Source organism: Scophthalmus maximus, chromosome 17 (genome assembly GCF_022379125.1).
Source record: "Scophthalmus maximus strain ysfricsl-2021 chromosome 17, ASM2237912v1, whole genome shotgun sequence".
NCBI classification, from domain to species: Eukaryota; Metazoa; Chordata; class Actinopteri; order Pleuronectiformes; family Scophthalmidae; genus Scophthalmus; species Scophthalmus maximus.
The window spans coordinates 20,545,001-20,568,794 of NC_061531.1; the positions used below are offsets into that span (position 1 = coordinate 20,545,001).

Below are 23,794 nucleotides of genomic sequence, written 5' to 3' on the forward strand. Positions count from 1 at the left end.
TTCAATCAGAGGCAACATCGGTACTCGAAATCGGCAAGTAGCTGAATGTATGTACTTGTACTTGGTATCGGTGCATCGCTAGAAAGAGAACCTTCACCTGAGTCAACAAAAAGCATGTGCATCACTTTTAAGTGTCCTCTGGAAACACTTCTGTTTTTCGTTGCTGTCTATTTGCAGCTTGTTTTCTAAACGCTGCGTGTGTGTTGTTGATGTTGTGGTGTCAGTGCTGTGAGCCCTCGGGGCCTCCGTAGGTAAAGGCTCACCATGATGTTCTGTCGCCTGGATCAGATCTGATTCATTCATCAATCACAACAAGCTGATGATCAGTAAACTCACAGACATCAGGTACAGAGGTGGAGCCCAGAAAGATGGATCAGTTCTACTGACACAGTATACAATACTGTTATATATGTATATGTATTAATATATATCTGTTCAGTACACATTGTGAAAAAAGCAACAAAAACCCAAATACAAATGTTTCTTTTAATTGATGGTACAGTTCCAGTTTGTTCCCTGAGGAGCTGGTGCAGAGTGAACATTCTCTCTGCATCGGTCAAATCTTTATATAAATAATATCATGTAAACAAAGAAGTCACAATCTGCTACAAAACTGAAAACATGTTAAATGTTATAAAAGTACAAAATAAATAGAATAATGAAAAAATAAAACTTGTGCATGAGGAGTGTTTGTTCCAATAAGACTATTTAAAGATTCAGCAATCAAACATTTTAATATTGAACCATATTACAGTTCAATGTGTAGAGACACATCGTCCTCGTCCGATCCTCTCGCTCACTGTTGAATCTCACTGCGAATCCAAAGAAGCAGGCGGATCTTCGACCACTCGTCATGTCACGTGGGGCCGACTCAGCCAATCAGCTGGAGCTACAGGGCTCACAGTCTAATGTGTCCCGAAGGGAACTCGATCGCACGTGTGAAATATTTGGTTCCGCATTTCCGTCATCAATCTTCGTATCTCAGTTTTATACATTTTTATATCGCGTATTCTCCGTATGAATGTCAGCACCAAACCGTCAAGTCCGTACCGTTCCAACCCTAGAGTGTGAGTGTGTGTGTGAGTGTGTGTGTGTGTGAGTGTGTGTGTGTGTGTGTGTGTATGTGTACACACACATTTGTCTATGTATGTATATGGATTGTGAATGATTCCTAAGATGTCGTTATCAAACCCTTATGACAAACAAATGTAATTGAGGCCTAATATTTTACACTTCATCCCTAAACTTTATTATATACTACGATAAATAAAAAGAAAAGACTAATATATAGAACTTGATTAAAAATATAAACCTGATTCTTCTCTAAATATTGTCAAATCAGCAAAAACATAAACTCAGATACTGATTGTGTCTATGAAGCACCGTTGATGTTATTGATCGGCTGATTCACCTTCACTGGTCACGTGATGTAAACAGGAAGTAGATCGTATCCCTCTGCAGCCGGTTGCTTAGTAACAGAAACTCCTCTGAAGGAGGAACAGCAATGGTGAAAAGTCAGGACAGGAAACTGTCACTGACAGGAAGTGACGTAGAGTCGTGACTGATGAGAACGTGATAATGTCATTGTTAACAAACTGAACAGGACCAGCAGTGTTTCCACACATCTCTGATTCAGTGGCTGTGAAACTCCACCAGCCGTAGCTATAGCAACAGTGATGAGGTTTGAAACTAAAGTGTCAGTGGGCGGAACTTCGGAGAGAATCTCTCAACGATCAGCTGATCGCTGCAGAAGGAAATCACAATCACTGACGTTTTTCTTTGATCGTATATGAAATGAAACACGCTCAGACTAAACAAGTTGACTGATGATGATAACACAATCAATTGTTAATTTTGTATTTCTGCTGGTTTGTGTGTGTGTGTTGGTGTGTGCGCGTGTGTCTGTCTGCAGCTGACTTGTTCGGGGATGTCGGGCAGTAAGGCGCTGGGCGGGGGGGCCGGTGGGGGGGCGAGGCGCAGGCGGACGCGGTGCCGGCGCTGCCAGGCCTGCATGAGGACCGAGTGTGGAGAGTGTCACTTCTGTAAGGACATGAAGAAGTTCGGAGGACCGGGTCGCATGAAGCAGTCCTGTCTCCTGAGACAGTGCACGGCGGTGAGTCCTGCACACACACACACACGCACACACGCACACACGCACACACGCACACACACACAGACACACAGACACACAGACAGACAGACACTTTCCTCACCCCGTGTCACCGGGTCAAGGGAACATGTGAAAGAGAATCCTTCAGGAGTTAGGAAACGAGAACCTGACTGAACAGAAGATCAGAGACTGACAGGAAGTGTCAAGATAAACAAACAAACAGGAAGTAAATTTGAAAAAGTTAAAACCCCTTCCTGACGTCTACACGACGACATTCAGTCTGCGCCACAGCGCCACCTGCTTGACACAGGAAGTGACATGTTGTATATCTTGAGGATCACACACGCACTTAACACACACACACACACAAACACACAGTCAGAACATCTTCAAACACTGAAGGTGTGATTTTATTTATTTATTTATTCATGTCGATTCTTCAAATAGCCTTGACTGAGAGCTGGATCCCAGCAGGCGGCGATGCTGGGTTTCCATAACCACAGATGGCTGCTGGAGCTTTGAGTTGGCTCGCTGTGGTTTCAGAAATGCTTTAACACAAACACACAAACAGATTTATTGACAAAAAAATAAAAACACATGAATCAAATTACATTAAATTAAAATGCCCCATACCTGTCTGTCTCTCACCCGTTTGCATCTCACCTGTCCGTCTATCTGCCACCTGTCTGTCTCACAGCCCGTGCTGCCTCACACGGCCGTGTGCTTTGCGTGCGGCGAGGCGGGGAAGGAGGACACCGTGGAGTCTGAGGAGGAGAAGTTCAGCCTGTGTCTGATGGAGTGCACCATCTGTAACGAGATCATCCACCCGAGCTGCCTGAAGGTTCGTCACCTGCTCCGCTCAACAATCACTCATCAATCATCTTTTCTCATCTGATCAATATTTACTGTTTCCTCCTCAGATGGGAAAAGCTGAAGGAATCATCAACGACGAGATCCCAAACTGCTGGGAGTGTCCCAAGTGCCACAAGGAGGGCAAGACCAGCAAGGTGAGGCAGACCAGGGGTCGGGGGTCAAGACTCGGGGGGCAGGACTCGGGGTCAGAACTCGGGGGTCAGGTCTCAGTTTGGTTTCAGCGACTCTTCGTGTGTGTGTGCAGGATCAGGCCGATGGTTCGGGGAAGCGGCGCCTGGATAACGGCGAGGTCGGCCGCTGGAAGCTCACAGATGACCCTCCCCCTAAAAAGAAAGCCCCTCCCTCCCTGGAGGAGGGGGGGAGGACGGAGCCGGGGCACAAGAGGAAGAAGGAGAAGGAGCAGCCTCAGGACAGCGGCACCAAGAAGAAGGTGGACGTGCATGTTTCACTGTCGGGACAACGTACTTCCTGTTGTCTGAGTGACAGGTGTGATTAACGCTCTGTGTCTGTTTCCCTCTAGATGAAAGGCGTCCACGAAAAACGTCTCAAAAAGGTACGAAGGCAGCGCCATGTGATTATTGTCAAAGCTTGCTCACAAACAAATACTCCGTGTACGAACACTAAGGATTGTGGGTAAAGTTCTCCTGTTGTTTTCTCTCCCTCAGAAACCCAAACAGGAGGCGGACGAGTTGAACGGTCCCACGTCATCAGCAGGAGGCGGAGCAACAGGAACGCAGGGTTCCTCTTCCTCTTCCTCCTCTCAGCCAGGTGGCGGTGGGGGAGGAGCCGGGGGCACATCGAGCGCAGACCAGCGTTCGCATCACCGAGAGAAACTGGAGCGTTTCAAGAGGATGTGTCTGCTGGAGCGTCGGGCCGAGTCGTCGTCGTCCTCCTCCTCCAGCTCAGAGTCCGACTCCGAGTCCGACTCTGACGACTCCCTGAGGAGGGAGCCGGGGGGAGGTTCCTCCCCCTCGTCCTCCTCGCCCGCCCCGCCTCCTCCCGTCGCCTACGGCAGCAGCAGTGGAGGCCGGGGAGAGAGGGAGAGGAGTCGCAGCGAACGCGAGAGGGAGCGGGAGCGGGAGAGACGTCTGGCCGAGCTCGGCTTCAGCGCCAGCGAGGAGTCGGAGGGGGAGGGGGGGAGGGGGGAGGAGGAGGAGCGGGAGGAGGAGCCGGGAGGGGGAGACAAGGTCCGGCGGAGAGGGGGAGGAGACTCGGCGTTACCGCCACGTGGGCGGAAAGGAGGGCTGGACGGAGAGGAGGAGGACACCCCCACCTCGGACAGGACCAGGAAAAACTCCTCCTCCCTCCCCCCGCCCTCCCCCCTCTCCTCCAATCAAATGCCTCCGTCCTCGCAACACGACGGCTTCACGGGGAAGCAGCGGAGCAACGGGGAGGCGCGGAACGGACGGACACGGGGAGGGACGGGAGGGGGGCGGGAGGCCGGCGAGAAGGAGAATGCCAGCGGACTTCAGACCAATCACAGACACAGTGGGGGAGGAGGGGGCGTGGCTAAAGGCGGGGGGAGTCGTTGCAACAAGATCCGTAGCAAGAACCAGACGTCGAGGAACAACCCCTCGTCCATCCCCACCGCCAATGGGGGCGGGGCGGGAGGTGGCCTGATGATGTCAACCTTGGCGGCGTCTCCCTGCTCGCAGCCGTCCCGTCTCGCCCCTCGCTCACAGATGATGAAGCGCAGCCCGCCCGCCGTGCCCTCACCCCCACGCCCGGTCCAGATGGAGAGACACCTGGTGCGGCCCCCCCCCACCTGCCCCGAGCCCAGCTGTCTGCCCCTCGACTGTGGAGCATCTCATATCATGACCCGGGACGTCTGGCTCCGGGTCTTCACCTTCCTCAGCCACCGGGACCTGTCTGTCTGCATGAGAGTGTGTCGCACCTGGGGCCGCTGGTGAGTCAGACAGACAGACAGACAGAAAGACAGGAGAGACAGACAGACAGTGAGCAAAACAGACAGGAGAGAGACAGACAGAAAGACAGTCAGACACACCCACACATTTCTGAAGATGAACTACAAAAATCTCAGCGGCTCCATCAGCATGTTGTCTTTTGTGATTCATATGTAACAGTAACTCACATCTGGGTCATATTCATACTCTTCTTCTTCTGATTGAATCGTTTACGTTCGTGCGTCACGTTAAATATCGCTGCCGCAATTAATTGTGGGTCTGTTTCTCCTTACTCTCACAAAGGAAGCTCCAGTGTGTCATCTGCTTAAGGAGATAGGAAAGGAAGCATTGAAGCTTCTTTCCTAAGCACTTAGAGAATCTGAACATTATCAGGTGCCGAGGAAACACTTCAAGATTTAGGAAACTTCCTCAGCACATGTGACCTGTCTCCCTGGTGTGATGTCATCAGTGTTGACCCTGTGACCTGTGTCCAGGTGCTGTGACAAGAGGCTGTGGCCTCAGATCGACCTGAGTCGTCAGCGCTCCATCACCCCCCCCATGCTCAGTGGAATCATCCGCCGCCAGCCGGTCGCCCTCAACCTGGGTTATACCAACATGTCCAAGAAACAACTGATGTGGCTCATCAACCGGCTGCCAGGTGACCGTCTCACCTCCTGTCTGTCTGCCTGCCTGCCTGCCTGACCTCCTGTCTTTCTGTCTGACCTCCTGCCTGTCTGTCTGGCTGTCTGTCTGTCTCACCTCCTGTCTCTCTGACCTGTCTGTCTGAGCGGTCTGTCTGTCTCTAACCTGTCTGTCTGACCTGTCTGTCTGTCTGTCTGACCTCTTGCCTGTCTGTCTGTCTGCCTGACCTTCTGTCTGTCTGACCTGTCTGTCTGTCTGTCTGTCTCACCTCTTGCCTGTCTGTCTGTCTGTCTGTCTGCCTGCCTGACCGGTCTGTCTGTCTCTGACCTGTCTGTCTGTCTGTCTCACCTCTTTCCTGTCTGTCTGTCTGCCTGACCTCCTGTCTGTCTGACCTGTCTGTCTGTCTCTGACCTCTCTGTCTGACCTGTCTGTCTGTCTCTGACCTGTCTGTCTGTCTGACCTGTCTGTCTGCAGGTCTGTTGGAGCTCAACGTGTCAGGTTGTCCGTGGCCGGTCGTCTCTGCTCTGTGTCAGACCGTGTGTCCATGTCTGAAGCTGTTAGATCTGAGCAGAGTGGAGGATCTGAAAGACTCTCACCTGAGGGAGCTGCTGGCTCCGCCCCCTGACACCAGGACAGGTGAGACAGGCCTGAGCTGAAAACCCACATTTCTTTTTGCCGCACACACAGAACCGACAGAACCGAGGTGACAGAGCGTAAGGAAATATTCACTGAGTCCGACCAAACTTCTGTTGCTGTAGAATTACTTTGAACTTTAATAATAATAATAACAATAACTTTCATTTATAGAGCACTTTTCATTGCTAAAAGCAATCTCAAAGTGCTACAGAGTAAAAACAAGATAAAAGAAATATTAAAAAATAGGTTTAAAAAGAAAAACATCGGTAGAAGAAAAAGTACAAAAATTTAGGGGAATGCATGTTTGAAAAGAAAGGTTTTCAGGTCCTTCTTAAAAGAGAGAGTGCTCTGTGGAGCCCTCAGGTGGTCGGGGAGGGAACTCTACAGGCGAGGAGCGGCTGAGCAGAAGGCTCGACCCCCCCATGGTGCGCAGCCTGGTCCTGGAGGGGTGAAGGGGGAAGGTTTTGTTTCCGGAGCGGAGGTTGGGTGAAGAGGATTGTGGTGAGACTAGATCTTTCAGGTAGGGAGGGGCATTGTCATGGATGCACTGATGGGTGAGGAGGGAGATTTTGTAATCAATCCTGAAAGAGACAGGAAGCCAGTGGAGTGAGTGAAGTACGTGTGTGATGTGGTCATATTTTCGTATCCTCATCAGGATCCCAGCGACGCTGTTTTGGACGTATTGAAGCTTTTCAATGCTCTTGCAATGAGTCCCGATGAGGAGAGCGTTGCAGTAGTCCAGCCTTGAGAGACAAAGGCGTGGACAAGGTTTTCTGCATCTGACAGACAGTGTGGGACGGAGTTTGGCAATGTTCCCCAGGTGATAGACGGAGGTCTTGCACAGATGTTTAATGTGGGTGTCAAATGTAAGATGAGGGTCAAATCTTACACCCAGGTTGGTGACTGTTGATGACAGGGGTATATTAGAGAAGGTGATTTGGGTTATGGGGGATGAATGGACCTGGTGTGGTGTGCCAACTAAAATAGCTTCTGTTTTGGAACTATTAAGCTGTAGGAAGTTTTCTGTCATCCACTCCTTTATCTCCTCAAGGCAGGAGCTCAGTGATGATGATGACCATGACAGTGAGGCTGCAGATTAGATAGGGTCGTTTTTATGTAGAGCTGTGTGTCATCAGCGTAGCAATGGAATGATATTCTCTGCTGGCTGATGATGCGGCCAAGGGGAAGAGTGTAGAGGGTGAACACAGTGGGGCCGAGAACCGACCCTTGGTGGACTCCACAAGTGACAGTGAGTGTTTGCGATTTTGCTCCTCCCAAGGAGACGTATTCTGTTCTTCCAGACAGGTAGGACCTGAACCAGCTCAGGGCGGAGTCAGAGAGTCCGATGGTGTGTTGGAGGCGCTGAAGGAAGATGTTATGGTCAACCGTGTCGAAAGCTGCAGACAGATCCAGAAGGATGAGGAGCGATGGTGATCCAGTGTCAGCCGCCATCAGCAGGTCGTTTGTGACCCTGAACAGGGCTGTTTCGGCGCCGTGGGCGGAACTGGACTGGAACTTCTCAAATAGGGAGTGAGAATTTAGGTGGTCATGAAGATGTGCCACGACTACTTTTCCAGCACTTTGGACAGAAATGGGAGGTTGGAAATGGGCTTGTAGTTGGCGAGGATTTCTGGGTCTAAGGTGAGTTTTTTGAGGAGGGGTCTGGTGACAGCAGTTTTGAGATCAGATGGAACATATCCAGCCTGTTTTATGATTTGGGTGATTAGGGGACTTAGAGCGCAGACGTTGGATTTGACCAGGGCTGTAGGAAAAGGGTCCAGGGTACAGGTGGAGGGTTTCATCCTGCAGATGATGTCCTCAACCTCTCGCTGAGAGATCTTGGGGAAGCAGCAGAGAGTAGGGACTGACAGAGCAGGAGAGCTGGAGAGAAGAGAGCGGATGGTGTCGACTTTTCTCCTGAAGAAGATGATGAAGTTATTGCACTGGTCTTCTTAGGTATCTGTGTGAGAGAGTTTGAGGCTTGATGGATAATTTATGGTAGAGAAAAGCTGCTTGAAGTTTCCAGGACTTGTATTGATGATGTTGGAGTAGAACTGTGACCGTGCTTTTCTAAGTGACTTTGAGTAGGTCTTTTGATGTTCTTGATGGACCAACTGTGCACAGTGAGTCCAGTTTGTGCAACACGCCGCTCGAGTACACGCCCAGCTGCTTTCTTGTTCCGTAGATCTGAAGAGAACCAGGGGGCTGAGCAGGAGAAGGAGACTGTTTGTGTTTTCACAGGGGCGTGGAGGTCCAGGATACGGCTCAGGGTGTTGTTGTAAAAATCCACAGATTAATTTGCTGATGCATATTTTGCAGACGTTAGTTACTGGAGGTCCAAAGTCATGTTGTCCAGGTTGATGTTTTTCAGGTTTCTGAAATTTATTTGGCGTTTTGGCTTGGTGTGGTTCAACTCCAATGAAAATGGCTTTGTGATCCGACACTCCCAGATCGTACACCAGCAGATTTTTGATGGGGGCAGTGTCAGTAATGACCAGGTCGAGCGTGTGCCCTCTGTTGTGTGTGGGGACGTCGACATGCTGTTTGAGGTTGAGACAGTCCAATAATTGTAGAAGTCCCGCCGCAGGGTTGCAGGAGGGGGTGTCAACGTGAATGTTTAAATCTCAGTATGATAATATTTGAAGATGTGGTACAGCGTGAGGTGCAAAGTTCACTTCTCTGGGAGGAAAGCTGGGTTTGATCTGGGTGGCCGGTAAATGAGAAAAATTGTCACTGGGGAGGGGGTTTGCATTTGAAAGCAAGGCATTCAAAGGAGGACAGTTCAGGCGGAGACAGAGGGGTGAGTTTCAAGTCACAGCGGTGTATTACTGCTAAGCCACCAGTGCGGCGGGCTTTTTCCAAATAATGATAGCCAGAAGGACAAGCTTCATTTAGTGCAAAATAGTCTCAGTAAGACACATGAAGTCAAATTAATTGGATTTCAGAGGGAAAAGCGGCAACAGTCAGTGCCAGCGTCCTCTCCCCTGCGGTCGTCATAACAACAGTTTAAATCCCGTCCTCTCTCTGCTCTGATTTGCCGACCAGCTCACGGCGAGACCCGGGTCGGGCGCTTCCAGAACGTGACGGAGCTGCGTCTGTCGGGTCTGGACCTGTCGGACGCTTCGGCCCGGCTGCTGCTGCGGTACGTTCCTCAGCTGAGCCGACTGGACCTGAGTCAGTGTGGGAACATCACGGACCAGACGGTGCTCACCCTCACCTCCCCCCTCTCCCCCCTCAGGGACTCGCTCACCCACGTCAGCCTGGCAGGTAAACACACCTGAGACACGCCCACCAGGTCACATGACCGTCAGTCTGTCCTGGTGTTGACGTGTGTGTGTGTGTGTGTGTGTGTGTGTGTGTGTGTGTGTGTGTGTGTGTGTGTGTGTGTGTGTGTGTGTGTGTGTGTGTGTGTGTGTGTGTGTGTGTGTGTGTGTGTGTGTGTGTGTGTGTGTGTGTGTGTGTGTGTGTGTTTTTTGCAGGTTGTGTCAAAGTGACGGAGCAGTGCATCTCGTTGCTGCGTCGCTGCTCGTCGCTGCAATCAGTCGACCTGCGCTGCTGCTCGCTGCTCTCCTCCGAGACGGGACAGCTGCTCTGCTTCCCCTCACATGCCTCCTCCTCCTCTTCCTCCTCCTCCTCCTCTTCCTCTGCCACCGCCACCGCCACCGCCACTGCTTCATCCTCCTCCTCCTCCACGTCGTCCTCCTCCTCTTCCTCCTCTTCCTCCTGTCCTGCTGAAGATAGAACGCTGCTGAAGAACAGCTAAAGTCCTGGGACCTGACAGCCATGCCCCCTCCTCGTTACACTACAGACAGGTGAGGAGGAGGAGGAGGATGAGGAAGAGGACCAAGAGGAGGAGGACGAGGGACATATTTTTGGAAAAAATTGTCAGGAATAGTTAAAAAATATCAGAAACCCTGAGCATGTACATATTTGTTCTCTGTACAATTTTGGGTGTGTATATATCTGTAGTTAACTGTAAATGACCTTTGACACCCCCCCCCCCGACACACTCCTCTCCTTCTGTCCTTCCACCTTGTGATATCATCATCGTGCCAGACTGCTCGTCTGTTGCCGCACGACACGAAACAGGAAGTCAGAGTCGTGGTCGTGGGGAACGATGTCGACTTGTAGAAAAGTTGGAGCTAACCGCTTCCCTCCGCTTCCAGTGTTTGTGCTAAGCTAGGCTAAACACATCTGTGTCTCTATCAGCTGATCCAGGTTCAGTCTGACAGTCTGGTCAATCATCATCATAATAATAATAATATTAATAATCTGACTGGACGTCGCCACCGGGTTCCCCGAGCCCACGTTCACAGTGTTTCCGTGACGACTGACGAGTTTCCTGCCGCCTGTCAAAATAATGTACAAAGTGAAGTTAGCCAAGTTTCTAGAACAGAAGCATTGTGGGAAAAGTCAAACCCGTCGGAGAAAAGTGACGAATGGACATCGAGCTAAATGAATGTACCTCAACGTGTGTGAGACCTCCGCAGACTGCTGGAGTGTTGTAGCTTGTTGTGAGGGCTCTGCCCACACGCATCACTGTTGCTATGGTTACGCCTGGCGGAAACGCTGCTGGTCCTGTCAGTGTTTTAGTTTATAAAGGATGACATCATCACTTTCTCTTCTCTGATTGGTTCTCATCAGTCAGGAACACTTCCTCCTTCAGAGGACTTTCTGTCACTAAGCAACCAGCTGCAGAGGAAGACGATCTACCTACTGTTTACACCACATGACCAGGTCACGTGACGTGTGTTGTCAGATGAGTCCGTGTGTGCGGGGCTAAAAGCATTCTGTGGTCACTTTAGCTTTAAGATGAAAATGTGTCGGTGTGGGTGGAGCCTGTTGGAGGTTAACACCCCCATGACCTCACCTGACAGGTCATCAACCTGCGACGAACACATCTGACGCTGCGCTCGTCACGTTCAGTGTTTCCTGTTTCCTGTTTCCTGTGTGTGTGTGTGTGTGTGTGTGTGTGTGTGTGTGTGTGTGTGTGTGTGTGTGTGTGTGTGTGTGTGTGTGTGTGTGTGTGTGTGTGTGTGTGTGTGTGTGTGTGTGTGTGTGTGCCTCAGTCGTTCATGTTTCCTTTTGATTTTCATATCGGCTCCAATTTCCCTCCATCGTCTGTTTGTCGCCTCCAATCAGATCGATTGATTGATCAGATCCATTGATCGTGATTGACGGAGTTTTTTTCTCAGGAGTATTTAGTTTCTTTTCTTCATGTCAGGTTTTAATTTATTGTTTCTCACGCAGACGTTTCTGACTGGTTGAGAATATTTCACTGTTTTCTACGTGATGACATCACTTGAATCTGAATCGGTTGCTATGGAAACAACGAGATGTTCAGAAAGAAAAAGTTTCAAATACTCGTGGAAAGTAAAGTTCATGAGATACAAAGTCGACATTCACGACCTCGTGACCTTGTGACCTCGACGTCGTCTCATGATCCTGATCTGTTCTCATCATATAGATTTACTGTATCAATTCTGAAGTCATAATCTTCATGTAGAATCAAAACCAAACCACGAGTATATATTATCTGACATGCTTCTGTCTGGATCCGTTCACCCAAGTTCATCATAACAATCATCATCATCATCATCATCTTGACGCAGAAAAGCAAGAAACAAATGAAATGGATTTGATCTGGAGAATCAGCTGTTTGTCAGTTTATCAAAAAGCCAATCAGAGAGCGGTTAGCTCACGACCCCTTAGCCATGTTAGCTGCTCTGAGGTCAGAAACGTAAACTGTCCAACGCAGACGTTGAATCAGAATATTCAGATTCAATTTGCTCGAGAGAATAAAACGGACATTTCCTCAACCTGCGCTGCTAGCTGGCATGTTAGCAATCTCAGGTAGCAAGCTAACTAACACTAGCTTGTCAACGCGCGTTAGCCTGCTACACAACTACATCGTGATTAGAGCTGAAAAGATCAATTATGAAATAAATCAACTTGAATCGATGAAGAAACGCTGAGTTCACAGCCGTGATGATTTTAATCATTATTATTAATAATGTTCGTAATAGCCATCTACAGTCTTCACGTACAAAACAAACGAGACTCAATAGCCACAAACAGCTGCCGCCATTTGTCCTCGTGTCTCTTTCATTCTGGGGGAGGGGGGGTCACATGGGGCCACAGGCCCCTCGTCGTCCAATCAGTCGCTGTTGAAATAAACGCCACCAGTGGTCACGTGTAGAATACGACTCGTTGTGCCATAACTATCCAGATCCACGTGTCACTTTGTTTTTTACTTTTGTATTCGGTTGATGGTTTTGTTTTTAACTGTGATGTCGGGCTCTGTCCTGCGAACGATGCTTCAAACTTCACCTAGCAACACATGAGGAGATCAAATTTGATTGGAGGATAAACTCTGACATCTGAAAGCTCTTATCCAATCAGATGCCCTCCGTCTGGGGGTTTTATCGATGCACTGGATCATCATATTTTATTAAATGTAAATTTAGTTGTGAAAAGGGGCATTTTTACCATTTTTTGTTTGTTTTTTGATCTTTTTTATTGTTTGTCGTGACTCTTCGTTGTGTTGACGAGAAGTGACGGCGACGTTGGAACAAAAGTAAAACGAGACAAAAGACTCGAGGCAGCTACGTATGAGTGAACTACTGTAAGATGACGAACTAATAAAGAAACTATGGGTTTGTTTTTACAGCGTCTGAGTTTCCACGTGTTTGTCTCTGACCTCTGACACCTTCAGGCAGACACCAACATTAACCTCAAACACAAACCTGCTTAAGACGAGTGTCGGAGAAGAACAATGATCATGTGACACATGGAACAAATCTCTTTCCTTCTACACTGTAAATGAATGAATAAAAAATATTAAGAACACGTCAAAATGCATCAGTAAACTACGACTAGAAGTATTCAAGTAATGTCAGTGACAGTAACTCAGTTCAAGTTCTTCATATAGTTACAGTACTTCAGTAATAGTACTTCATGTAATTACAGTACCACAATATAAGTATTTCACGTAGTTACAGTATTACAGTAAAAGTACTTCATACTTTATTTAAATGTGGTTTTATGTTTTAATCATTATCCAAAATGTGGCGCGCGCCAAGCGGGGTCGCGCGGGAGACAGACGAGAGGAGTGTGCTGCTGCGTTCAGGGGCCTCTCGTAATGCTGTAACTCTTCTATTAACATAAGTGATAACATAGATGTAACTGTTTAACGTTTAATAGGAAGCAATGACGGTTCATCCAGTAGCACGTGATAATAAACAAACACACAAACAAAGATGATGACAATAATAACCTTCAGCTACATTTGACTCAAACCACAAAACAAACACGTTATCAGAGTCAAAGACAGAAATGTTAAATCTCCGCCGGTCCCTAAACGCAGCTCGGCTCCGTCACGGTGCGTGATATCCCTCCGCGGAGCCGAAGCGCGCGGCCCGTTCCCTCCCGACAACACAGGATGTGATCGGGCGGTGGAGACGCTACGACACGTTGTTCCGCACCACGGCCGTTTACATTTCCCGCACCATCCGAGTGAATAACACCGACCCAGCACCGGGGAACCGCCGCCTCTTCCCGCACCGACCGGACCCGCCCCGTGTCTGTCACCGATCGAGCCCCGTGGAAGAAATAGAATCCCGCTGCGAGCTGCTGCGCGGCAACAGACACCGTCCGAGAGAAGAGCGCGCGCCGGGGACGGAATGGAGCTCATCACGATCCTCGAGAAGACGGTCTCCCCAGGTGAGTCCCGGCCCCGCTCACGGGACACGGGCTGGGTCGCGGTGTGGTCGGTGTTGTGTTGGTTCGGCGACGGGCGGCTCGTCGGAACCGGTGAAAGTCAGAAGGAGGGAAATGCCTCGTTACCGGGCTGCTAGCTGGGGAAGCTAACCGTGCTAACGCCACGGCCTGAAGCACCAGCGCTGACTTCGCATTCCTTCCGGAGTTTAATCGCTGTTTAACGGTGTAATGAACCCGTCGGTCCGCTGAGCTGATCCCGAGACGCGTTGTCACGTCATAGCTACGTGGATTTCCCCCGGTGGAGACGGAGCTGACGGAGGAGTGTAGCCGGTTAGCAGCACCGACCCTGCCCATGCCTGATGTAGCCGCTCTAGCTCGTTAGCTGTTAGCTCGTACCATTCAAATCGTCGGCCCCTCCTCGCACGCCTGCCCCGGTCCCAGGGTCTCGTGTGGCCGCAGAGAGGAGCGAGAGGCCCCGGGCTGCAGCACCGGGCGGCTCCTCCAGCCTCACACCGACTTCACGCTGTTTTCACCCCCGTTGTTTTTGTCTACGAAACTTTTTTTCTGTCACTTCTGTCACTGGCTAATGTTAGCATGCTAACCTCCAACCTCCTGCTTCACGGCGGCCAACACGCACGTTGGAGGTTCGGCGTGTCACCGCGGCCGGACCCGGTGCTGTCACCGGGACGTGACCGTCACTTGTTGGTGGAAACTGACGAGGAGATGATCGTGTTGAGTTTAACGAGCCGCTGCAGCAGTTTACCCGCCGGGTCGAGGCTCGTGAGTCAGAGTGTTAGCCGGTTAGCCTGCGTGCTAATGTGACAGCTAGGTGGCTAGCATGATACTGACACCCCCCCCCCCCCCCCTCTCTCCTCAGATCGGAATGAACTGGAGGCGGCTCAGAAGTTTCTGGAGCAGGCGGCGATAGAGAACCTGGTGAGTCCGCTGGTGTACCGGCGTGTTACCGGTCAGAGTGGAGGCAGAAGCTAACCGACCTGCTGCTACAGACAGGCAGCAGCGTGGATGGAGTAGAGGACAGCTGCCCCATCAACACACACACACACACACCCGGTGATGTGTCCTTCACTTTGTCATCATTGGTCGTTCTTCTGATTATTTTCTATTTGATCCATAAAACACAAGAACAACATCAGACAGACGCTACGTTCACAGTCATGGGACATTCAAACTCTCACTTTTCTGTCCAGAAATGAGTGAACAAGTTTTAGTCTCAGGTGTAGTTTTAATCTCTGGTGTAGTTTTAGTCTCTGTTGTAGTTTTAGTCTCAGGTGTAGTTTTAGTCTCTGTTGTAGTTTTAGTCTCAGGTGTAGTTTTAGTCTCAGGTGTAGTTTTAATCTCTGGTGTAGTTTTAGTCTCTGTTGTAGTTTTAGTCTCAGGTGTAGTTTTAGTCTCAGGTGTAGTTTTAGTCTCTGTTGTAGTTTTAGTCTCTGTTGTAGTTTTAGTCTCAGGTGTAGTTTTAGTCTCTGTTGTAGTTTTAGTCTCAGGTGTAGTTTTAGTCTCTGGTGTAGTTTAAGTCTCTGGTGTAGTTTTAGTTTAAGTCTCTGGTGTAGTTTTAGTCTCTGGTGTAGTTTTAGTCTCTGGTGTAGTTTTAGTTTTAGTCTCAGGTGTAGTTTTAGTCTCAGGTGTAGTTTAAGTCTCTGGTGTAGTTTTAGTCTCTGGTGTAGATTTAGTCTCTAGTGTAGATTTAGTCTCTGGTGTAGTTTTAGTCTCAGTTTTAGTTTCAGTTGTATTTTTAGTTTCAGGTGTAGTTTTAGTCTCTGGTGTAGATTTAGTCTCTGATGTAGTTTTAAGTATCTGGTGTAGTTTTAGTCTCTGGTGTAGTTTTAGTTGTAGTCTCAGGTGTAGTTTAAGTCTCAGGTGTAGTTTTAGTTTAAGTCTCAGGTGTAGTTTTAGTTTTAGTCTCAGGTGTAGTTTTAGTCTCTGGTGTAGTTTTAAGTCTCTGGTGTAGTCTCAGTCTCTGGTGTAGTCTCAGTCTCTGGTGTAGTTTTAGTCTCAGGTGTAGTTTTAGTCTCAGCTGTAGTTTTAGTCTCTGGTGTAGATTTAGTCTCTGGTGTAGTTTTAGTCTCAGTTGTAGTTTAAGTCTCTGGTGTAGTTTTAGTTGTAGTCTCAGGTGTAGTTTAAGTCTCAGTCTCAGGTGTAGTTTAAGTCTCTGGTGTAGATTTAGTCTCTGGTGTAGTTTTAAGTATCTGGTGTAGTTTTAGTCTCTGGTGTAGTTTTAGTTTCAGTTGTAGTTTTAGTTGTAGTCTCAGGTGTAGTTGTAGTCTCAGGTGTAGTTGTAGTCTCAGGTGTAGTTTTAGTTTTAGTCTCAGGTGTAGTTTTAAGTCTCTGGTGTAGTCTTAGTCTCTGGTGTAGTTTCAGTCTCAGATGTAGTTTTAGTCTCTGGTGTAGTTTCAGTTGTAGTTTTAGTCTCAGTTGTAGTTTTAAGTCTCGGGTGTAGTTTTAGTCTCTGGTGTAGTTTCTCTGGTGTAGTTTTAGTCTCAGGTGTAGTTTCAGTCGGGTGAAGTTTCAGTTGTAGTTGTAGTCTCCGGTGTAGTTTTAGTCTCAGGTGTAGTTTAAGTCTCAGGTGTAGTTTTAGTTTTAGTCTCAGGTGTAGTTTAAGTCTCAGGCGTAGTTTTAGTTGTAGTTTCAGTCAGGTGTAGTTTTAGTTGTAGTTTCAGTCAGGTGTAGTTTTAGTTCGGGTGTAGTTTTAGTTTCAGTCGGGTGTCGTTTTAGTTGAGGTGTTGTGAAAACGGAACCAAGGCTAACTGTGGTTATTATGCTAAGCAGCTGGCCTCAGCCAACATAAGCTGTGTAGCGACATGGATAAATGTTGATGGCTTAAACTGTTTGACTCAGTTTGTCGTGTTTTCCTCTTCCTGATTTTTATAAAATATCATTTGATTCATTGAAACAAGATTAAACTTTTCAACATTTACAAGCTGATACATAACAAAAACTACAGTATAAATTGATTGGTTTAAAAATGTGGGTCTCAAAAAGGTGTCTGGAGCGACAGGATCCATCAACTGACAGGAAATCAATAAGTTAGATTTATTGATCATTTTGTAATGTATATGCATACAATCCGTTAATAACCTGTTAAAGCCTTAATGTTTGTTGCCCAGTGTGAGAAACAGACGTCGTCTTGGAAACAGCGACGGTCATCTGTGATGTCACTAATGATCCCGCTGTGCCCCCCCAGCCCACATTCCTGGTGGAGTTGTCGAAGGTGTTGGCGAACCCGGGGAACACCCAGGTGGCTCGAGTCGCTGCCGGTCTGCAGGTGAAGAACTCTCTGACCTCCAAAGACCCTGACGTGAAGACGCAGTACCAGCAGAGATGGCTGGCCATCGACGCCAACGCTCGCCGCGAGATAAAGAACTACGTAAGGACCCTGGCGCCGTCTGCACAGGCTTCATCTGTATCTGATCGTATATGTCGGCTTACCGCTCCGGTTCTCTTCAGGTTTTACAGACTTTGGGCACGGAGACGTACCGGCCCAGCTCGGCGTCGCAGTGCGTTGCCGGGATTGCCTGTGCAGAGATTCCCGTGAACCAGTGGCCCGAGCTTATCCCACAGCTGGTGGCCAACGTCACCGACCCCTCCAGCACCGAACATATGAAGGAGTCGACGCTGGAGGCCATCGGATACATCTGCCAGGACATAGTGAGTCACCAATCGCGTAATGATAACCCTGTGTTTGACTGTTCATCATCATTGACAATGTTCCCTCGACGTGGTTCCACCAGGACCCGGAGCAGCTGCAGGAAAACGCCAACCAGATCCTGACCGCCATCATCCAGGGGATGAGGAAGGAAGAGCCAAGTAACAACGTCAAGCTGGCCGCCACCAACGCCCTGCTCAACTCTCTGGAGTTCACCAAAGCCAACTTCGACAAGGAGGTATGCACCCTGACCAGGAGGTCCTGAGATGTGTGGTTTATGATTCAGACTGAAATGTAATGTGGTCCCGACATGATTCCCTGTGGAACGTTGTGTTTCAGACGGAGAGACACTTCATCATGCAGGTGGTGTGTGAAGCGACTCAGTGTCCAGACACCAGGGTGAGTAACATCGGTCCGTGGGCCACGTCCCAACACCTGCTCCTCTGACCTCAGTCTGACACGTGAACACTGTGTTTCCAGGTGCGTGTGGCGGCGTTACAGAACCTGGTGAAGATCATGTCTCTGTATTATCAGTACATGGAGACGTACATGGGCCCCGCCCTGTTCGCGGTAAGAACACGAGTCACACACACACATCGTTCTGTCAGGGACATGTGGAGTTAAAGTTGATGTTTTATTCAATGTCAACTTTCTCATAGAAGTTTGATGCTTCGTATGGTTTAGTTTATTTTCTGTCTGGTCTGTTTTACTTGGCTCTCCTCAGATCACCATCGAGGCAATGAAGAGCGACATCGACGAGGTGGCCTTACAGGGCATCGAGTTCTGGTCCAACGTGTGTGACGAGGAGATGGACCTGGCCATCGAGGCGTCGGAGGTGAGCGAGCAGCCTCCGTCAGCTAACGATTCTTTTGGTGCCGGACCATTAAAACCTCTGACTGCCTATCCATGTCGTCCAATGACAGGCCTCGGAGCAGGGACGCCCCCCGGAGCACACCAGTAAGTTCTACGCCAAAGGGGCCCTGCAGTACCTGGTCCCCATCCTCACCCAGACCCTCACCAAACAGGTAACGCGTCGTCACCTCGCCTGGTTGTTCCTGTAGAAGGTTCTGGCTACGGTTTCACCGCCTGCTGTGTTTCAGGACGAGACAGACGACGACGATGACTGGAACCCCTGTAAGGCGGCGGGCGTGTGTCTGATGCTGCTTGCGACCTGCTGCGAGGACGACGTGGTTCCACATGTTCTGCCTTTCATCAAAGAACACATCAAACACCCAGACTGGCGCTACCGCGATGCCTCCGTCATGGCCTTTGGTTCCATCCTGGAAGGACCCGAACTCAACCAGCTCAAACCGCTCGCCATACAGGTCGGTCGCTAATTGACCAGTAACTAAGCTACCCACTGCTAACCAACAGCTGCTTACCCACAGCTCGTCAAACAGGTCGATCACTAACTCGTCAGTACCCCCCCACCCCCCCAGGGGATGCCCACCATGATCGAGCTGATGAAGGACCCCAGCGTCGTGGTGAGGGACACCACAGCCTGGACGGTGGGAAGAATCTGCGAGCTGCTGCCTGAAGCCGCCATTAACGAGGCCTACCTGGCCCCCCTGCTGCAGTGTCTGATCGAGGGTCTGGGGGCGGAGCCTAGGGTGGCCTCCAATGTCTGCTGGGTGAGAGGAATAGGATCTTCTTTTCTTTCCATCTGTACTTTCATAAGTGGTCAGAATCTTTACCCGAGTGTTTCCTCCGCAGGCCTTCTCCTCTCTCGCCGAAGCTGCGTACGAAGCTACAGACGAAGCCGAGGACCAGGAGGAGCCCGCCACCTACTGTCTGTCCTCGTCCTTCGAAATCATCGTCCAGAAGCTGCTAGAGACCACAGACAGGTGAGACCATAGACAGACAGACCGACCGACAGGTGAGACCACAGGCAGACAGGTGAGACCACAGGCGGACAGACAGACAGACAGACAGACAGACAGGTCAGACCACAGACAGACAAGACAGACAGGTGAGACCACAGGCAGACAGGTGAGACCACAGGCAGACAGGTGAGACCACAGGCGGACAGACAGACAGACAGGTCAGACCACAGACAGACGAGACAGGTCAGACCACAGACAGACGAGACAGGTCAGACCACAGGTGGACAGACAGACAGGTCAGACCACAGGCGGACAGACAGACAGGTCAGACCACAGACAGACAGGTCAGACCACAGGCGGACAGACAGACAGGTCAGACCACAGACAAGACAGGTGAGACCACAGGCAGGTGGGCTGATGGCAAACTGCTGGGCCAATCAAATCACGTGTATGTAAACACGAGTCCCGACGTTATCCGAACAAAACCACACCGTGTCCTGAGATTGTCATGACGATGGTGCCAGAACTGAGCATTAACGCGTCTGAGCGAGCGAGCGCGCACGCGCTCTCGTAAATCTGATGTTCCGTGTACTTGAATCACACAAACTTGATTGCATTTTTCTCTCGGATCAAACTGAGCAAGCGTTTAGTAACGTCTCCACAAGAAATGTTCATTTCTGCAGCTGTTTTTGTTTATAGGCCCCTGAGTCGGAAGGAGGGGAGTGGCCTGTGGTTTAAATAGGTATAAACCTCAAGTGTGTGTGTGTGTGTGTGTGTGTGTGTGTGTGTGTGTGTGTGTGTGTGTGTGTGTGTGTGTGTGTGTGTGTGTGTGTGTGTGTGTGTGTGTGTGTGTGTGTGTGTGTGTGTGTGTGTGTGTGTGTGTGTGTGTGTGTGTGTGTGTGTGTGTGTGTGTGTGTGTGTGTGTGTAGGCCTGACGGTCACCAGAACAACCTGCGCTCTGCCGCCTACGAGGCTCTGATGGAGATCGTGAAGAACAGTGCCAAGGACTGTTACCCTGCGGTCCAGAAGACCACTCTGGTCATCATGGAGAGGCTGCAGCAGGTCCTGCAGATGGAGGTGAGAAGGGGGGGGTCATGTCAGTCAACATCGGGACTTCTACGTTTTCATTTTAAGATCATAAGTGTTTAAATCGTTTCCACACGTGTCTGATTCATACGCATAACCATAGCAATAGTGATGATTTCTGTCATGATGCCGTTTGAAGCATGTTGTTTTCATTATATTAATATGATATTAATGCACCAGATGACAGCGACTAACTAAGTTGACATGCTTCCTCAGTCTCACATCCAGAGCACCTCCGACAGAATCCAATTCAACGACCTGCAGTCACTGCTGTGTGCCACGCTGCAGGTGAGACACACACACACACACACACACACACACACATACACACAAACCTGAGACACAAAGAATGGAGCTCAGGTGAATGTTTCCTGTTCGTACAGAACGTTCTTCGTAAGGTCCAGCACCAGGACGCTCTGCAGATCTCTGATGTCGTCATGGCGTCTCTGCTCAGGATGTTCCAGGGCACAGCCGGGTCCGGAGGTGTTCAGGAGGACGCTCTGATGGCCGTGTCCACGCTGGTGGAAGGTACAAACACACACACACACACCTACACACCTACTACATGATGCTAAGCTAACAGTTTCTCTTTGGTGTGTCAGTTTTGGGCAGTGACTTCCAGAAATACATGGAGGCCTTCAAACCGTTTCTAGCCATCGGCCTGAAGAACTACGCCGAGTATCAGGTCAGTCACATGACTCTCTCTCACACACACACACACACACACACACACACACACACACACACACACACACACACACACACACACACACCCTGGTCTGTGATGATAAATCATGCACCAAGCTGACCGTGATGTAAAACAACTGCATTTACCTGAGACCTGAGGAAGTGACCAGTATAGGAAGTGACCTGACTGATGATTGGTTGCAGGTGTGTCTGGCGGCCGTGGGTCTGGTGTGTGACCTGTGCAGAGCTCTGATGACCAACATCCTGCCTTACTGTGACGAGATGATGCAGCTGCTGCTGGAGAACCTGGGGGTGAGGAACAGCTCTGACTCCTCCCCTCCTCCATGACCCCTCCCCCTAATCTCTGACCCCTCATCCTTGACCCCTCTCTCCTCTCTGACTCCTCCCTCTCCTCTCGAATTCCTCCCCCTTCACTATGACCCCCCCTCTCCTCTCTGACTCCTCCCCCTGTCTGTGATGATAAATCATGCACCACGCTGACCGTGATGTAAAACAACCATTTACCTGAAAGCTCCACTCGTCATCTTCTTCTACATGTTTAATATAGACAGTTGTTGATCAGTTATTGATCAGTTATTGATCTGCTCTGTGTCGTCGTCAGAACGAGAACGTCCACCGGTCGGTCAAACCTCAGATCCTCTCGGCGTTCGGTGACATCGCTCTTGCCATCGGCGGAGAGTTCAAGAAATATCTGGACATCGTCCTGGACACGCTGCAGCAGGCGTCGCAGGCCCAAGTGGACAAGGTGCACACACACATACACACTAACACACATTGAAACAACATAACATTCTGTTATTATCGATCAACACAGAATCACAACTGAAAGAAACAAACAGGTGATGTCACAAACAAGTTTATCTGTGATCTGTGATGTTCACTGACCGTCAGAATTTTCCTGTGTGTTTCAGACGGACTACGACATGGTGGACTACCTGAACGAGCTGAGGGAGGGTTGTCTGGAGGCCTACACTGGCATCATCCAGGGTTTGAAGGGCGACCAGGAGAACGTCCACCGTAAGAGACACACACACACACACACACAGGTCATGTGACGTCGGTTCCTCCTCCTGGCTGCAGTGAACCAGGAGGATTTTACGACGTCGCAGAGAAACTCAGGTCTTATTCACCCAGAAAGCTTCAGGCTGTCGCCGCCGGACACAGCTTCCTGGTTTTGCAGGACCCCACACGCACGTGCGCACACACAAACACACACTAAATGCAGCATGACCATCTCTTCTCCCACCCGTAGCTGACGTGATGCTGGTGCAGCCTCGGGTGGAGTTCATCCTCTCCTTCATCCATCACATAGCGGAGGACGAGGACCACTCTGACAGCGTAGTGGCCAATGCCGCCGGACTCATTGGGTGAGTGTGTGTGTGTTTTTTAAGTTTTTCTCTTCCTTTATTTTGAAGGTTCCTGATTTTTGCAAATTCACTTCTTCCATGAAAGACTCAGTTGTTGATTGTGTGTGTGTGTGTGTGTGTGTGTGTGTGTGTGTGTGTGTGTGTGTGTGTGTGTGTGTGTGTGTGTGTGTGTGTGTGTGTGTGTGTGTGTGTGTGTGTGTGTGTGTGTGTGTGTGTGTGTGTGTGTGTGTGTGTGTGTGTGTGTGTGTGTGTCAGTGACCTGTGCACAGCGTTCGGTAAAGACGTGATGAAGCTGGTGGAGCTTCGTCCGTTCATCAACGACCTGCTGACGGAGGGTCGACGATCCAAAACCACCAAGACCAAGACGCTGGCGACCTGGGCCACGAAGGAGCTCCGCAAACTGAAGAGCCAGGCCTGGTCAGACACACACACACACTCACACTCACACTCACACACACACACACACGTCATGACGACAGCGTCTCTTCTTCTCCCCTCCAGATGGCGGCGGTGGGAGAAGAGAGCGAGCGACGCTGAGAGATGGACATCAGAACAAGAGGACAAACTTCCCACTGGACTGAACTTCTGTGTTTGTCGAAGCAGAAGTGTGACGAGTGTGAGAGAGACACGTGTGAGCGAGCGAGAGATGATGACATCACCCCCCCCCCCTCTGGAAAGCCTGTGGACTGGACTCTGACTCACCCCCTGAACCTGCCCCCCCCCCCCCATCCACCTCTCTCGCTGTAGCTGGGCTCTCCTATGACATCACAAGGCACCGCCCCCCCACTGTCGGGGGGGAGGGGGGAGGAGGTGAAACGGAGCGGACTCTGTGGATAATTTTTTTTGTTGCTCTTATTTTTTCTTCTTCTTATTCTGAGCACTAAAACAGCGCCGGAGATCAGGCGGACTCTGAGGCCTCCGCTGCTCCGCCCGCGGCGTCACGCTCCCGACAGCAGCACTGAACTCCTTCAAAATAAAAGTCCTGACCCGAAGAGGACCGGTGGAGGAGCGAGTGCCAAATGGAAAATCAAAGGTTTCAGTTTTTTCCCCGCTGCACTTGGTTAAAGGGTCACTCAACGTTTCTGCTTGTTTCAAAAGAATCAGAATTGAAGACGTTTGTAAAAGGTTATATTTTTCCATTGCTATGATAAAATAAAGTTGGAAAAAAACAATAAAGTGATATGAAACATTCCCCAGCAGTTCTGGTGATTTGGTCTCGTCTGTCGTATCCTGGACTGAACCGTTCTGGACTTTGAGTTCGC

At 49.8% G+C, this 23,794-nt stretch overlaps 2 protein-coding genes and 1 non-coding gene across 3 annotated transcripts in view; all 3 read left to right on the forward strand.

Annotated features, from left to right (window-relative positions):
* Positions 1–12,837, forward strand: part of zgc:158376 (uncharacterized protein LOC100101643 homolog) — a 14,326-nt gene extending 1,489 nt beyond the window's left edge. Inside the window, exons 2-11 of the mRNA XM_047328241.1 lie at positions 1,913–2,113; positions 2,808–2,951; positions 3,031–3,117; positions 3,228–3,413; positions 3,504–3,536; positions 3,649–4,889; positions 5,382–5,545; positions 6,004–6,165; positions 9,211–9,432; positions 9,645–12,837. Coding sequence (XP_047184197.1) covers positions 1,928–2,113; positions 2,808–2,951; positions 3,031–3,117; positions 3,228–3,413; positions 3,504–3,536; positions 3,649–4,889; positions 5,382–5,545; positions 6,004–6,165; positions 9,211–9,432; positions 9,645–9,928 — 2,709 coding nt within the window. The 5' untranslated portion in view covers positions 1,913–1,927 and the 3' untranslated portion in view covers positions 9,929–12,837. The remainder of the gene's footprint in view (positions 1–1,912; positions 2,114–2,807; positions 2,952–3,030; positions 3,118–3,227; positions 3,414–3,503; positions 3,537–3,648; positions 4,890–5,381; positions 5,546–6,003; positions 6,166–9,210; positions 9,433–9,644) is intronic.
* A 732-nt stretch (positions 12,838–13,569) lies between these two features.
* Positions 13,570–23,724, forward strand: kpnb1 (karyopherin (importin) beta 1). The gene is made up of 22 exons (XM_047328242.1): positions 13,570–13,887; positions 14,762–14,820; positions 17,087–17,269; positions 17,350–17,550; positions 17,634–17,786; positions 17,888–17,947; positions 18,029–18,118; positions 18,273–18,383; positions 18,472–18,573; positions 18,649–18,873; positions 18,988–19,179; positions 19,262–19,392; positions 20,301–20,448; positions 20,674–20,745; positions 20,841–20,985; positions 21,060–21,142; positions 21,349–21,456; positions 21,767–21,910; positions 22,077–22,182; positions 22,418–22,532; positions 22,788–22,949; positions 23,034–23,724. Coding segments are annotated over exons 1-22 (2,631 nt in total). The 5' UTR covers positions 13,570–13,847; the 3' UTR covers positions 23,035–23,724.
* On the forward strand, positions 22,218–22,357 carry LOC118289627. The gene has a single exon (XR_004786179.1). It is a non-coding gene; the product is annotated as a small nucleolar RNA SNORA79 (small nucleolar RNA).
* Positions 23,725–23,794: the final 70 nt, after the last annotated feature.

What these genes read in the sequence shown, in the direction of transcription:
- kpnb1 (XM_047328242.1), top strand. Translation starts at nt 13,848, where the DNA reads ATGGAGCTCATCACGATCCTCGAGAAGACGGTCTCCCCAG. An exon ending in CGCAGGCCCAAGTGGACAAG is followed by an intron (nt 21,911 to 22,076) that starts GTGCACACACAC and finishes TGTGTGTTTCAG; the next exon opens with ACGGACTACGACATGGTGGA. An exon ending in AATGCCGCCGGACTCATTGG is followed by an intron (nt 22,533 to 22,787) that starts GTGAGTGTGTGT and finishes TGTGTGTGTCAG; the next exon opens with TGACCTGTGCACAGCGTTCG.